General features: G+C 48.2%; 2 protein-coding genes across 6 annotated transcripts in view; both read right to left on the bottom strand.

The window, feature by feature from the left end:
• Window positions 1–546: 546 nt before the first annotated feature.
• Window positions 547–5,460, bottom strand: GATAD1 (GATA zinc finger domain containing 1). 2 transcript variants are annotated; one of them, XM_068157010.1, is made up of 5 exons: window positions 5,179–5,460; window positions 4,946–5,071; window positions 3,979–4,038; window positions 2,528–2,711; window positions 547–750 (listed from the first exon to the last, which is right to left on the bottom strand). In XM_068157010.1, exons 1-5 carry the CDS (start codon window positions 5,368–5,370, stop codon window positions 560–562), a joined length of 753 nt encoding a protein of 250 aa, XP_068013111.1. In that variant the 5' UTR covers window positions 5,371–5,460; the 3' UTR covers window positions 547–559. The 2 variants fall into 2 exon arrangements, with proteins under 2 accessions (XP_068013111.1, XP_068013112.1); XM_068157011.1 differs by having other exon boundaries at window positions 4,994–5,071.
• Window positions 5,461–8,072: 2,612 nt separating this feature from the next.
• ANKIB1 (ankyrin repeat and IBR domain containing 1) overlaps window positions 8,073–12,831 on the bottom strand; it is a 65,355-nt gene continuing 60,596 nt past the window's right edge. For 3 of the 4 annotated variants that reach the window (XM_068157000.1, XM_068157002.1, XM_068157001.1), the window contains exons 19-20: window positions 12,263–12,396; window positions 8,073–11,922 (exon numbers count right to left, since the gene is read on the bottom strand). In XM_068157000.1, the coding sequence (XP_068013101.1) occupies window positions 11,170–11,922; window positions 12,263–12,396 (887 nt within the window). In that variant the 3' untranslated portion in view covers window positions 8,073–11,169. The remainder of the gene's footprint in view (window positions 11,923–12,262; window positions 12,397–12,831) is intronic. The other variant, XM_068157003.1, reaches the window with a different exon arrangement.

Raw genomic sequence — 12,831 nt, 5'->3', positions numbered from 1 at the left:
AACAAAATCCCCTTCAAAAGTGATGGGTAAAGAGACCATCACCCTGTGGGTGACAGACCTGAAGATGAGAAATTGAAGCAGCTCCTTCCTCACCAGGCTAACTGAAAATGGTTACCTGCATCACTGACCAACTCAGGGGTTTATGTGGAGCTAGTCTCAAATTACCTAAGAATAAACAGATCCTGTAGCCAGAGTTGGCCAAATTAAAGATGTGTATAAAGTGCTGGATGGATAAAAGTCTTTTAATTCCTTTTCTGAAAAATAAGTTAGAAAATAAGACCTGAAGGCAACTTTTCAGAAGTCAGTTTGCTCATCAAAGTGGAAGAGAACCTGAAACTTGTGGGACTTGTCCCCAGAGGAGCAGTAATGTCTGAAGCACACCACAGAACTTGACAGGTGAAAGAGAAAGCAAGCTTCCACTGTAAAAAACACCTCACAGGATTTAAGCCAAAACCCCGACATAATCCATGAAGTAAAAAAAATCAACATTTTGTTGTGTGGGGTCCACAGACCTGAGAATCCACCCACAGGAGTCTGTCCAGAGCATTGCTTTAAAAGATCATAAATTGTTTGTAACAGTTTCCTTAATGGAAATGGCAGGAGTAGGGCCCACGTGAGTCCAGATGTAGCCCTTCTCTGGTCTCGTGGGAACTGTAGGGAAGGGAGAGGAGCGAGATTTGAAGTATTCCGAAGGGGCATGGCAAACAAACTCTAAATATTCCATTTTCCTTGGGAGATCTTCTTCTGGTCCTACAAAAAAAATTAAAAACAAGGCTTCAAAGACTTGAAAGCACAGGAATTAAACAGAGTCATAAAATGGTTTGGGTTGGAAAAGACCTTAAAGAACACCCAGCCCAAACCAGTCTCTACTGAGGCTGGGGCTAAACCATGGCCCTCAGCACCACATCTTCTCTGCCTCTTGCAAACACCTCCAGGGATGGGGATTCAGCCTCCTCCCTGGGCAGCCTGTGCCAGGCTTTGACAACCCTTTCAATCAAGTTTCTTCTCAGATCCAACCTAAACCTCCCCTGGGGCAACTTGAGGCCATTTCCTCTCCTCCTATCACTTGATAGCAGGGCAAAGACAGCAACTCCCAGGTGGTTCCAACCTCCTTTCAGGGAGCTGTACAAAGTCAGAAGGTTTCCCCTCAGCCTCCTTTTCTCCACATTAACCAAACTCAGGTCCCTCAGCCTCCTCTTCTCCACACTAAACAAACCCCGGTCCCTCAGAAGCTCCTTACCAGCCCTGTTCTTTAGAACCTTCCCCAGCTTTGTTGCCCTTCTCTGGACCTGCTCCAGCCCCTCAATGTCCTTCTTGGAGCGAGGGTCTCAAACCTGAACCCACAACTCAAGGTGTGGCCTCACCAGTGCCTCATGAGGTCAGGGGGACAGTCACTTCCCTGCTCCTGCTGGCCACACCATTGCTGATCCAGGCCAGGATGCTGGTTGCCTTCTTAGCCACCTGGGTACACCCTGGCTCATCTCCAGCTGCTGTCACCCAGCACCCCCAGGTCTTTCTCGCTGGGCTGTTTCCAGCCACTCTGCCCCAAACCTGGAGCCTCCATGAGGTGGTTGTGAGCCAAGTGCACAACCAAGCCGTTGGCCTTGTTGAACCTCATCCCAATGGCGTCAGCCCATGGACCCAGCCTGTCCACATCCTTCTGCAGAGCCTTCCTACCCTTCAGCAGATCAACCCCCAGCTTGGTGTCATCTGCAAACCAACCAGGGGTGCCTTAATCTCCTCACCCAGACCACTGATAAAGCTATTAAAGAGAACTGGCCCCAGTGCTGAGCACTGGGGAACACCACTGGTGACCAGCCACCAACAGGAGTTAACTCCATTCTTCACCACTCTTTAGGCCTGCCCCTCTAGCCAGTTTTTCACCCAGGGCAGCATCCACATTGCTTGCAGAAATGTGGCCTTCTTAACCCACAACCTCCCTGGCAAAGGAGCCTCAAATGTTAGGGTAGAAACCTCTACCTTTATTTCTGCTGGGCTGACCTTTGGGTTTCATTTTTCCCTGTCTGAGTGAAGTACTTCAGCTAATGTATTTTACACAGACCCCATTTGTGGCCTGCCTGTCAGAAGGAATTTCTGAACTATGAATCATTTTCTGATCAGTAGAAGCCCTTCATACCAGGGCTACACACTAAGTATTTTAAGTGTTCAAGATAAAGCTACTAGGAAGGCTATTAGGAAGAAATTCTTTCCAGTGAGGGTGGTGAGACACTGGAACAGGTTGCCCAAGGATGTCATGGATGCCCCTTCCCTGGAAGTGTTCAAGGCTAGGCTGGATGAAGTCTTGATCAAGGTGGGCTAGTGGAAGGTGTCCCTGCCCATGGCTGGGGGTTTGGAACCGCATGATCTTGAAAGTCTCTTCCAACCCAACCCCAAGCCTATGACTGTAACAAACCCAAACCATTCTATAATTCTATGATACTGACAAGCTAAGAATATAAAAAGGCAAAGCCCTGCACTAGTCTGGGCACATACAAGTAGCTGCACATAAGGAAGAGCTAGAAGTTACCTATGATATAGGAAGCTGGGTCAAAGCAGTCCTTGGGGCTGGCTTGTGTGGGAATGAGCCAGGTGAGTGCAGCACTCTTTTCACAGTACTGGTCCTGGATGAAGCCACGGATCTGAGCATAGTAGGTTTTGCCATCCTGCTCATCAACCACCGAAACAACATCTCCAATCTGATAGTACACACCCTGCAAGACAAGGAAATCATTCATCTGATTTTACAAGCCTCACTCTGAAGTCATCAGCACTGCTTGTGGACTCCTAGTCCATGAGGCCAAGTTCAGTCCCAGCCTGACTTCTGAGACTAGACTGGCAATTCCACACATGGCCTCTGCCTGCCAAGTATCTCAGAAGCAATCTGGCCTCACCTGTCTTCAAAGACACAGCTGTCTCCACTCTAAATCCCCCGCTCCCAGGAGGTGTTCAAGGCCAGGTTGGACAAGGCCTTGAGCAACCTGATATAGTAAGAGGTGTCCCTGCCCATGGCAGGGGTGGTGGAACTAGATGATCTTGAAGATTCCTTCCAACCCAAACCACTGTATGACTGCCACACCTCCTCTCTGCAGAGTGAAGATTCTCTCCATTCTGTCAGAAGCAGGAGCAATAAAAAATAACTGTCATGCTTTCCCTGTGTGTGAGTGTGCAGGTAAAGCACTTCTGTGTATGAGGGAGTTCACCCATGCATGCAAAGGCATCCCAAAACAGCCCCAGCTCTGCCAGGTCCTGCTTCTGGCCAAGAGCCTGTCTGTGAGGCTGCAGAGCAAAGGCAGCCACTGCACTGTCAGGACCAGAGTTTGCCAAACAACATCCCTTGTTTTAAAAAAGAAGATTTGAAAGACCTCAAAACCCCCCAACAAACTGCTCTGCTCAACAGCAAGGTACCAAGATAGGAACATTCTGCATAAAGAGATCAGATTAAATGAAACTTTGGACATAACTCTTGGGAATTTCTGACCAAAAAAGCCCCAAATGAGCCACATAACACACACAAAGAGACATCAATCAGTCATCTTACAAATTAGTTAAGAGCAAACACCTTCATCTGAGATGTGAGACATAAAGCATCAACTATCTTCCAAACTAGTCAAGAGCAGACAGAGATACATCTGAGATGTGAGAAACAAAGCATCAGGTGTCTGGAGAGCAGACAAATTCAGCCTACCACTTCTCCTCTGGATGCACAGTCCCCCAGTGGCTATCCTGACATCTCCTTTGGACCAAAAGGCATTTCAAAAGGTTTGTTCTACCAGGAAACCAACCCCAAGTATATAAACTACTGTAAAAAGCTGCCTGGCAAGACCAAACAGCAAAGCCATAAAGCTGAGCAAACCCCTACACCACTGCCAGGCAAGGAGGAACAGTTTCTGTGGATACATCCCTAGGTGCTTTCACTGTCTGAGGTAATTCTTGAGACCAACAAAATCCTTTTTGCAAACAAACTTGTATGAGCCATACCTTATAAAAGATTGATTCTGCTGTAATTATCGTGGAGACAGACTCAGGAGCCTTGATGGGCTAAAGAGAGGACAAAGAGATGGAAAATCAGAGACATTAAAATACCCACGCAGTAGAGTTCCAGGTCTGGGTTTTTTGCCCCTTTTAGACAACGTGCTGATACGTGACCTTAGAGAGTGAGTAAACACAAGAAACTGGGTGCAAATGTTTCAAACATGATGGCATGGGAGGAGCAGCTGAGAGAGCTGTGGTTGTTCAGCCTGGAGAAAAGGAGGCTGAGGGAAGACCTAGTTCTCTACAAAGCCCTGAAGGGAGGTTGGAGCCAGGTGGGGGTTGGTCTCTTCTCCCTACTATCAGGTGATAGGAATAGACAAAATGGCCTCAAGCTGCATCAGGGGAGGTTTAGGTTGGATGTGAGAAGCTTGGCACAAGCTGCCCAGGGAGGTGGTTGAACCCCCATCCCTGGAGGGGTTTGAAAGAGGCAGAGATGTGGTGCTGAAGGCCATAGTCCTCAGCCTTGGAAGAGTTAGAGAATGGTTACTCCAGATGACCTTGGAGGTCTTTGCCAACCACAGAACTTCAATGATTCCATGCAGATTTCTACTTTAACACAGCCAAGTTAACACTTCGATTACCAGGATGTCTGGTGGAGAAGCCAGCACTAAATTGCCATGCCTGGTTCTTAGGCACACAAAGCTCCTCCCTCACGGAACGAGCCCGCAGGCCGGGCTGCGGAGCGGCCAAGGGGGCCGGCTGAGGCACACGCTGACTCTGTCAGTGCCCACAGACCCTTCCCATCCAGCTGCCAGCCTGATCTTGCGGCCGAAGCTGCAAAAGCGGGCCCCCAGGGGCCGGTAAAGCGGACCCCCGAGCGCTGGCCGTGAGCAGGACACTGCCTGCGGGGCCGGGGCAGGGCTCCAGGGCCGGGGCAGGGCTCCAGGCCCGCCCCAGCCGCGCACCGCCTTACGTTTTTTAACTTGAAGATGTGCCTCCTCCCCTTGCCCTTCGTGGAAACCTTCTTCTCCGCGGCGGGCGCCGACTTGTACTTGGTGTTCCTCAGCCGCGCTGACCGCCGGTGGATCTCCTGCTTGCTCTAGGGGGGAAATTACCGACTGAACACACCGGGCGGGGGCCGGCCCTGCCCTGCCCTGCCCTGCCCCGCCGAGACGCGGAGCCGGGAGCTCGGCCCCTGCGGCTCACCTGCTTGCCGCCGCCACCTCCCCCGTTGCTGTGCTGGGCGGCGGCCGAGGTGGTGGCGAAGGAGGCGGGCCCGGGCGGCGCGGAGCGGGCTGTGCAGTTGTTGCACAGGATCTCTCCTTGCCCGCCCTTCTTCCACATGGATGAGGACGTGCTGCGGCACACGCTGCAGGTGGGCTTCAGTCCCAGCGGCATCGTGCGGCCGGCGGCGGGGCCCGGGGCCCCGGGCTGACAGAAACGGGGAAGGAAAAGCGGCGCCAAGAGCGGGCCCGGCGCCGGCCCCTTCCCGCCGGCGGCGGATGTCGCTGCGGTGAGGCGAGAGAGGCGAGGCGCGAGGAGCGGCGCGGCCGGGAGCGCCCTCTGCTGGCCGCCCGCCGCCGGCCTGGGCTCGCCTCAGCCAGCGCCGGGCCGGGCGCACGGGGCTCCTCTTCCCGCCCCGCTTCGCGCCACCTCACCGAGCCCAGGGCCGGGCCCCGCAGGACAGCGGGCCTCTGCAGAGGGGTTGGCGCCTCGGCCCGCCACGGTGGGGGTAGGGGTTGCGTGGAGGGTTTGTTTTCCTGTCAGAAATGGCGGTCGTGGAGCATTGGATCTCGGTCCCCATCGAGTTCTTGTCCCAAGCAGAGCACACCTCTTGCCTCAGCAATAAAAAGGGACAAAGAACAGTGTCTCTTCAGGCCTGATGACAGCCAGAGGTAGTCAAGGGGGGGGCACACCACACCACGATGGGTGTAGCAAAGCACAGGAGCTGCCTCTGCTAGCTGCTCCATTCGTGCTTACAGCAGGCCGCTGGACTCTCTCACCCCAGGGTGTTCAGCCATCATCCCTTACTCACCACAAAGTCAAGAGGATGAGAGATGGATTCAGATGGCTGTCTGATTGAGGAGAACAGTGACTGCTCCTCTTGCATGGCCTCTCAGTCACATATCAAACGCTGTAAATGGCTAGGAAATGAACTTTGTGAAGCTCTGCCAAATAAATGCAGGAACCATGGCTTTAGTACTTCTTCACCCCACTTACATGGAGCCAAGACCTCCCGTTCCTTTAGTCTGATGTTAAATACTCACATGCAAGGATTGCAGCCTCTTAGTTTCCATACTCAGCCTTCAGCCTTGGTTTAATTTAAACCTTCTTTGGTGCAAATGAAATTGGTTTCTTTTTGTCTTGTTCTCAGTGGGCACAAAGAACAAATAATCTTCTTTAATAGCAGAGGAAAATGATCTTGCTGAAATAAAACAATTCTTTTCTGTCAAACAGAGGCTGTTTCAGAGGTGCTATGGTAACAATTGCATAACTAACAAGTTGCAGGGATGTTTATGGATGCTTCACTCCTGCAGCATGTGGTGGCTGGAGGGCTTCCCTGGTTTGGTACTGACTCTTTACTTAACCTCTTGCACTTCTCTTTCACACCAGCTTTGCCTTTTTTTGTCCCAGATGCCAAATTTATTTCCTCATTTTCGATTAAATCCTGTTTTACCTTTCAAACTCTTCAGAGCACTTGGACAGGTGTTGTTTATTTTTTAATTCTCTGCTTCTTTAATCTATCCCTCTGTAGTTTTGTGGAATGGTTTTGGTTGGAAAAGCCCTTTAAGATCATTGAATCCAACCATTCTCTAACTCTGTCAAGGCTGGTGCCAAACCATGGACCTCTGGAGATCGAATCCAAGGCCCCTGCTAAGGCAGGTTTCCCTACACCAGGTCAAACAGGAACACATCCCCAGACAGGTTTTAAATCTCTCCAGAGATGGAGACTCTACCAGCTCTCTGGGCAGCCTGTTCCAGTGCTCCATCACCAAAGAAGCTCCTCCTCATGTTCAGAGGGAACTTCTGAGCCAATTTGTGCCTGTTACACCTTGTCCTGTCACTGGGCACCACTGAAAAAAGATTGGTTCCATTCTCCTGCCATCCACCCTTTAAGTATTGATCAGCATTGATGAGATCCCCCCTCAAGCTGTCCTTCTCCAGACTAAGAAGCCCCAACCCTCACTCTTCCCCCATCACAGAAATGTTCCAGTCCTCTAATCATCTTTGTAGCCCTTTGCTATCCCTTTTCCAACAAGTCCCTGTCTCTTGAACTGGGGAGCCCAGAGCTGGACACACTACTGCTGATGTGGCCTGACCAGTACAAAGCAGAGGGCTAACATGCTAACCAATTTAGTAGCTTAGATTTTACAAGCTCTCCAGCACCTTGCCCTATTTGTTGGGGGAGGATAATTAAATTACTGTTACAATGAACAAAATAGTGTGTTAACATGCTGGAATTTCCTGAGAAGAGCACAGCCTGGATATTAAGAGGTATTTACAGACCCAGATTGCACTGGACTAGAGGGGACCCTGAAAGGTCATCTTGTCCAACCTCCCTGCAGTCAGCAGTGGTACCTCCAACTAGATCAGGCTGTCCAGAGCCACATCAAGTCTGACTTTGAATGTCTCCAGGGACAGGGCCTCAACCACAATGCTGCAGACATTCAAGTAACATTAATTAACAAGATCTGCCCCCAGATTAGTCCCCCTCTTTAGCACCACTGTTTGCAAAGCCAGGGTATGACTTTACAAAGAAGAGCACAGTAAGGCTGCAGTATCTAAGACAGAATTAGTAGCAATTCTGACAAAATGATCTGGTTTAGATTGTTTGCAAAGCTTAGTGAATCTACTTAACGTTCTGTTTACGAGTCAAACCATTCCACTTACTCCACGGGCCCCAGTTCTGAACTTATCCTAACATTGCCTATCACAGAATGGTTGGAAGGGACCTCCAGAGACCACTGAGTCCAACCCCCCTGCCCAAAGCAGGATCACCTAGGGCAGTCCACACAGGAATGCATCCAGACAGGTTTTGAAAGTCTCCAGAGCGTCTCAAGCAGCTGCTGGAAGAAATCTCGAGATGTCACGAGACGGAATTAGTTTAAGTAATAAATGTTTAATCAAAGAATTTTACATATTATTAACAGCATTCATTTGGCCAAACATCTACATGGTTGTAGTATCCTACTTGTATATAAAGTGGGAATGTATCAAGTATAGACTATGAAAGTGCAAATAACAATTCAAGGTTAGAGTAAATTTTTTTCTTTGTAATCCTCCTTTTTACATTATAAAATTAACAGGTTTACAAAATAGTCTTGCCAAACTTTTTTTTTTTTTCCTTTTTTTTTTTTCCCCTTTTTTTGTTGTTGTTGTTGTTTTTCTTTCTGAACTGTAAAGTCAATGACTATGGTGTTAAAATAAGTACCAAGAAAATACAAATCTTCATCGGCTAATCTCATGCTCGTAAGAGGACCACGGAAACGATGGATTATACGGCACAACGGGGCAAAAAAAACCAGAACCCACGAACTTCACTACCTGACCAGACCTCACTGGAACTCTGCAAGACATCTCAGTGCAACACACAACCTTCTGCTGGGGATCTTGCTCTTCAGAAATGACAGCTGGAGGGAGCTAGGGGGGTTGAAACGGCGCTGACTTTGAACAGTCGTTTAGAGAGAACCGTTTGAGCCGAAGGATTTTATACCACAGAGCAATTTAAAACAGGTGTTTTGCCAAGATCTCCAAAGGCTTATCATGGAATGGGTTGGGTTGGAAAGGACCTTAAGGGTGAGCCAACAATGGTCACTTGCAGCCCAGAAGCCAGCCGTATCCTGGGCTCCATCAAAAGCAGGATGACCAGCAGGACAAAGGAGGTGGTTCTGCCCCTCTGCTCTGCTCTGGTGAGACCCCACCTGCGGTACTGTGTCCGGTTCTGGGGCCCCCAACACAAGAGGGACATGGAGCTGCTGGAGTGGGTCCAGAGGTCATGAAGATAATCAGAGGGCTGGAGAACCTCCCCTGTGGGCCAGGCTGAGAGAGAGCTGGGGCTGTTCAGCCTGGAGAAGAGAAAGTTGTGGGGAGACCTTAGAGCAACCTTCTAGTACCTGAAGGGGGCTACAAGAAAGCTGGGGAGGGACTTTTTACAAGGGATTTGGAACTACATGATCTTCAAGATCCCTTCCAACCCAAACCATTCTATGAATCTATGAATCACCTACTTCCAACCCCCCTGCCATAGGCAAGGACACCTTCCACTAGACCAGGTTGCTCAGGGCCTCATCCATCCTGGCCTTGAACACCTCCAGGGAGGGGGCAACACCTCCAGGAGCAGGGCAGCTAGAAGAATAGCTGGCAGATGATTTGAGACTGTTCTACTCCCTTCTTTCTAAAGATGCTTGCAAAATGAACAGGGCTTTTATGGTGCGAGAGTAAAACGTTCTTCATTGATTTGTCTTTTACTAACGTGAGCCTTGTGACGGCAAGGTTCAAAAGCTGGATTTGCAATGAATCAGTTACCAAAACACTCACTTGAACTCACAGGAATCAATACATCAACTTGGCTATCGTGATACTTTGCCTATACACACTCAGGAGTAAGAAACTTGGATACCATATCAACAAATCTCTGGTAACAGTTAAGCAGAACTTAGAATGGAGTGTATGGAACTCGCTCGTGTTTTGATTATAGGTAATTAAAAACAGCCATTTGAACAACTTACTCTAGTTGTAATTACATACTGTACCATTTGTATCTCACTAACTGTAGATTGAGTTTTTTTTATGTAGTTAATTCCCCCCATCCCCCCCCACAGTACAACAACTAGGAAAAGGTTTGTTTGGGTATTTTTGTGTTTCTTTGCCTTTTTTTTTTCCTTTTTCTTTTTTTTTTTAATGTTTACACTAAACAGTAATCACACAGCAAATGAATATTGTGCAACTGAACAAATACCTAGCAGTGTTTTGTTTCTGCCAAACCACTGACTGAACATTGAGTTATTTACTTGTAAAGGCAAGGCCATGGGTGGTTTTTATGGAGGTCTTTGCAATTAATAGCATAGTTACTCCAGACCAGACAACGGCATTGGAATTACTGAACTGTGGCAATTCTCCAGTTGGGTTAGGCAAAAAGGCACCGTTAACATGTTGAGCAAGGATGTGTTATGTGAACTTCAGTTTGTGGAGCTGGCTAAGAGATGGAAATTCTGTCTTCCTAGGGTCTTTATAAAATGCTGTTCAGTAAAAGTCACTGCACCGGTAGTGCAGAGAACGCTGGGTTGGGTTATGAGAACAAACGTCGGCGATTGCACTTCCACTAAAGTGTCTCTGCAAGCACAGCCCAGCTGGTGCTACCTCGCTGCATTTTCATCTTTACAAGAACTGTCTACCAGCAGCATTAGGTTTCATTAACTTAAGATACAGGCTACATTTAATTAAATGCAGTCACCATGGCAACAGATGCCAGTTCAATTTAGAGAAGCAATGCTACCCAGTGGTTTCTCTCACTGCTAAGGGTCGTGGGATTAGTTCGATAGAGTAACACTGCCTGTTTCGTTTGGCTACTGCCAGCTAACTATTCACAGTTTGGCACATTTGGACTGTAAATAGAAATGAAGAAACCTTTGATGGGAAAGAATATCCCCTCAGACTTGTTCCTGGAGCAGTACTAAAGAGAAGCATTAAATACCTCTGTTCACACTGCTAACCAAAATGAAAAATGAGTCAGGAAAGGTTATGGAAAACAAAAGGCAAGTGAATTGCTAAATGTTAATTTTGGTGAAAGAATGAGTTCTTTAAAATAAAGAAACAACCCTGGAATCAACTATTTCTTAGGAAAACCCAACTGAAATAATCAGTGTAAGCCTTTAATCTGTACTTTCAAGTTAAGGATCATCAACCTAAGGCTAAACAGATGCTGCATTGTATTAGGAATGTGGAATACAACCTACTTACTCCTTTTTTCTTGAGAGCAAAAAAAGGCAAGGACTACCTAATTAAATGCAAAGGATATTCCTTGAAAGGTTCACATTATGGTAAAGAACTACAATCCAAGAGAACTCCTAACTATCCGTCGCTACGTCAGTGGTTACAGCTGAGCTGTGGTTAGGTGGAACAAAGCCTCCACAACGCTCACTCCGCATCCGCCACCGCCCATCACCGCTGCGCCTCTGCTCTAGCTCTGCTTCCTATTCATACCAGATGAACATGTTCAAGCCATTCACTTGAGGTCTGAGGAGTCTGACTCGAAGTATCTCCTGAAGCATTCAGGTTGCCCATGAGCTCCCTGCTGCTGTCACCACTTGGTGATACCATTTCACCTGGAAGGAGGTTTTCTTCAGCAGCCGTTTCCTCTGTCTGGGTTCCCCTGCCTTCGTTTTTGAGCGCGTCCTCGAACAGGGCGTGCTCCTCCTGAGCCTCCAGCCCCGGCTCTGTGACATTGGCTTGTCCTGCTGAGCCATCTTCAGTACTGGGCTGCTTTGACTCCTCATCTGTTTCTGTACTTGTGGAGGGGATGAGAGCAATACTCTGTGGGTTCATGTCATGAAACCAGGCCATAATATTTCCAAGTAGGTTTTCACTGGTGTTGGGATCTTGACTGCTGGAATCAGCATCACTAGACGTTGAGTACAACCCACTTCTTGTGTCACTGCAGGGGTGTGAGTGAACACGGTCAGCTGAGAAGGGATCGCTGCCTGCACCTAGTCTCATCAGGCTGTCACCAAGTTCTAACAGCTCAGAGCTGCTCAAAGCACCTCTGGGGTTATCTATACTGATGGGAGCAGAGTCCAGTCTTGTAGGCAAAGAGGTCCCTATTGCTCCTAAAGATGCCTCGTTGTTCAGGAAGTCTCTGGTTTCTTCATCTATGGCCAAGCCAGATTCTTGTAAGGATAACTGAATAGCTAGCAGGATGTTTGGGTCATCTTCATCCAAAGAACTCAGAGCCTGTGGAAATACAGAAGGTTGCTTTCAGAACAGAACATTCATCTTGTTACATGTTTTGGGTTAAAAGGTAATTTGGGCTCAGATCTGAAATTCATTGATTATCCCTGCAGGTCATAAATCATTGAGCAGACTCAATTGTTACTGACACAGCTGACAGCAGAACTTCCAAGGTGACTACAGTTCCATTAGCACTTCTTACCGCTGGGAATCCTGAACTTCTTGTCCTCAATTCTCCCTTTCTCATCCAAGAATGCAGAAAATTTGCAGAGACAAAATAACACAGAAGAGCAGAGGGAGGCAAGCAAAGCAGAGAGAATGGAAAAGAGGTTAAGGGAGATACCTGCAGAGAATCCTGGTTCTCAGAGCGACTGACAGGGGTATAGTCATGAAGCGAAGAGCTGTGCAGAATACCCATAGAGGCTGAACTCACCATGGAGGTGCCATGTCTTCTGCTGCTGCCACCTTCCTGAGTGTCTGTTTGGGCAATGCAAACAAAAGCGGTTGAAGAACCAGCAAAAAAGCCTTCTCCACCACTTCCTTCCCTTTTGGATTCCAGCTGTGACATTTTACTCCTTTGTTTACTCTGAAATAAATCATCCAAAATGCTCCTTCCATACCAACTCTCACCAGTCCCACTCTTTTAGGAGTGACTGCCTGGTTCATTTCACAGAATCACAGCATGGTGGAGCTTGGAAGTGACCTCTGGAGATCATCTAGTTCAACCCCCCTGCTAGAGCAATGTCACCCACATCGGGTTGCACAGGAATGTGTCCAGGTGGGTTTTGAAAGTATCCAGAGAAGACCTCACAACATCTTTGGGCAGCCTGGGTCAGGGCTCCAACACCCTCAAAGAAATGAAGTTTATCCTTAAGTTCAAGTGACACCTCCTGTGCTCTAGTTTGTGCCTGT

This window comes from Melanerpes formicivorus, unplaced genomic scaffold, assembly GCF_026170545.1.
Source record: "Melanerpes formicivorus ecotype bairdi unplaced genomic scaffold, bMelFor1.0.p_v2 SCAF_35, whole genome shotgun sequence".
Classification (NCBI taxonomy): domain Eukaryota; kingdom Metazoa; phylum Chordata; class Aves; order Piciformes; family Picidae; genus Melanerpes; species Melanerpes formicivorus.
Note: the sequence above shows the minus strand (reverse complement) of the source record. Positions and strands in the feature narration are given on the sequence as shown.

Bases quoted from the DNA above. Each gene is read 5' to 3' on its own strand.
- GATAD1 (XM_068157010.1), bottom strand. From the start codon at position 5,370: ATGCCGCTGGGACTGAAGCCCACCTGCAGCGTGTGCCGCAGCACGTCC. The intron at 5,072-5,178 runs GTGAGCCGCAGG...TTTCCCCCCTAG, and splicing joins GAGGTGGCGGCGGCAAGCAG to AGCAAGCAGGAGATCCACCG. The intron at 4,039-4,945 runs GTAAGGCGGTGC...TCCTCTCTTTAG, and splicing joins ACATCTTCAAGTTAAAAAAC to CCCATCAAGGCTCCTGAGTC.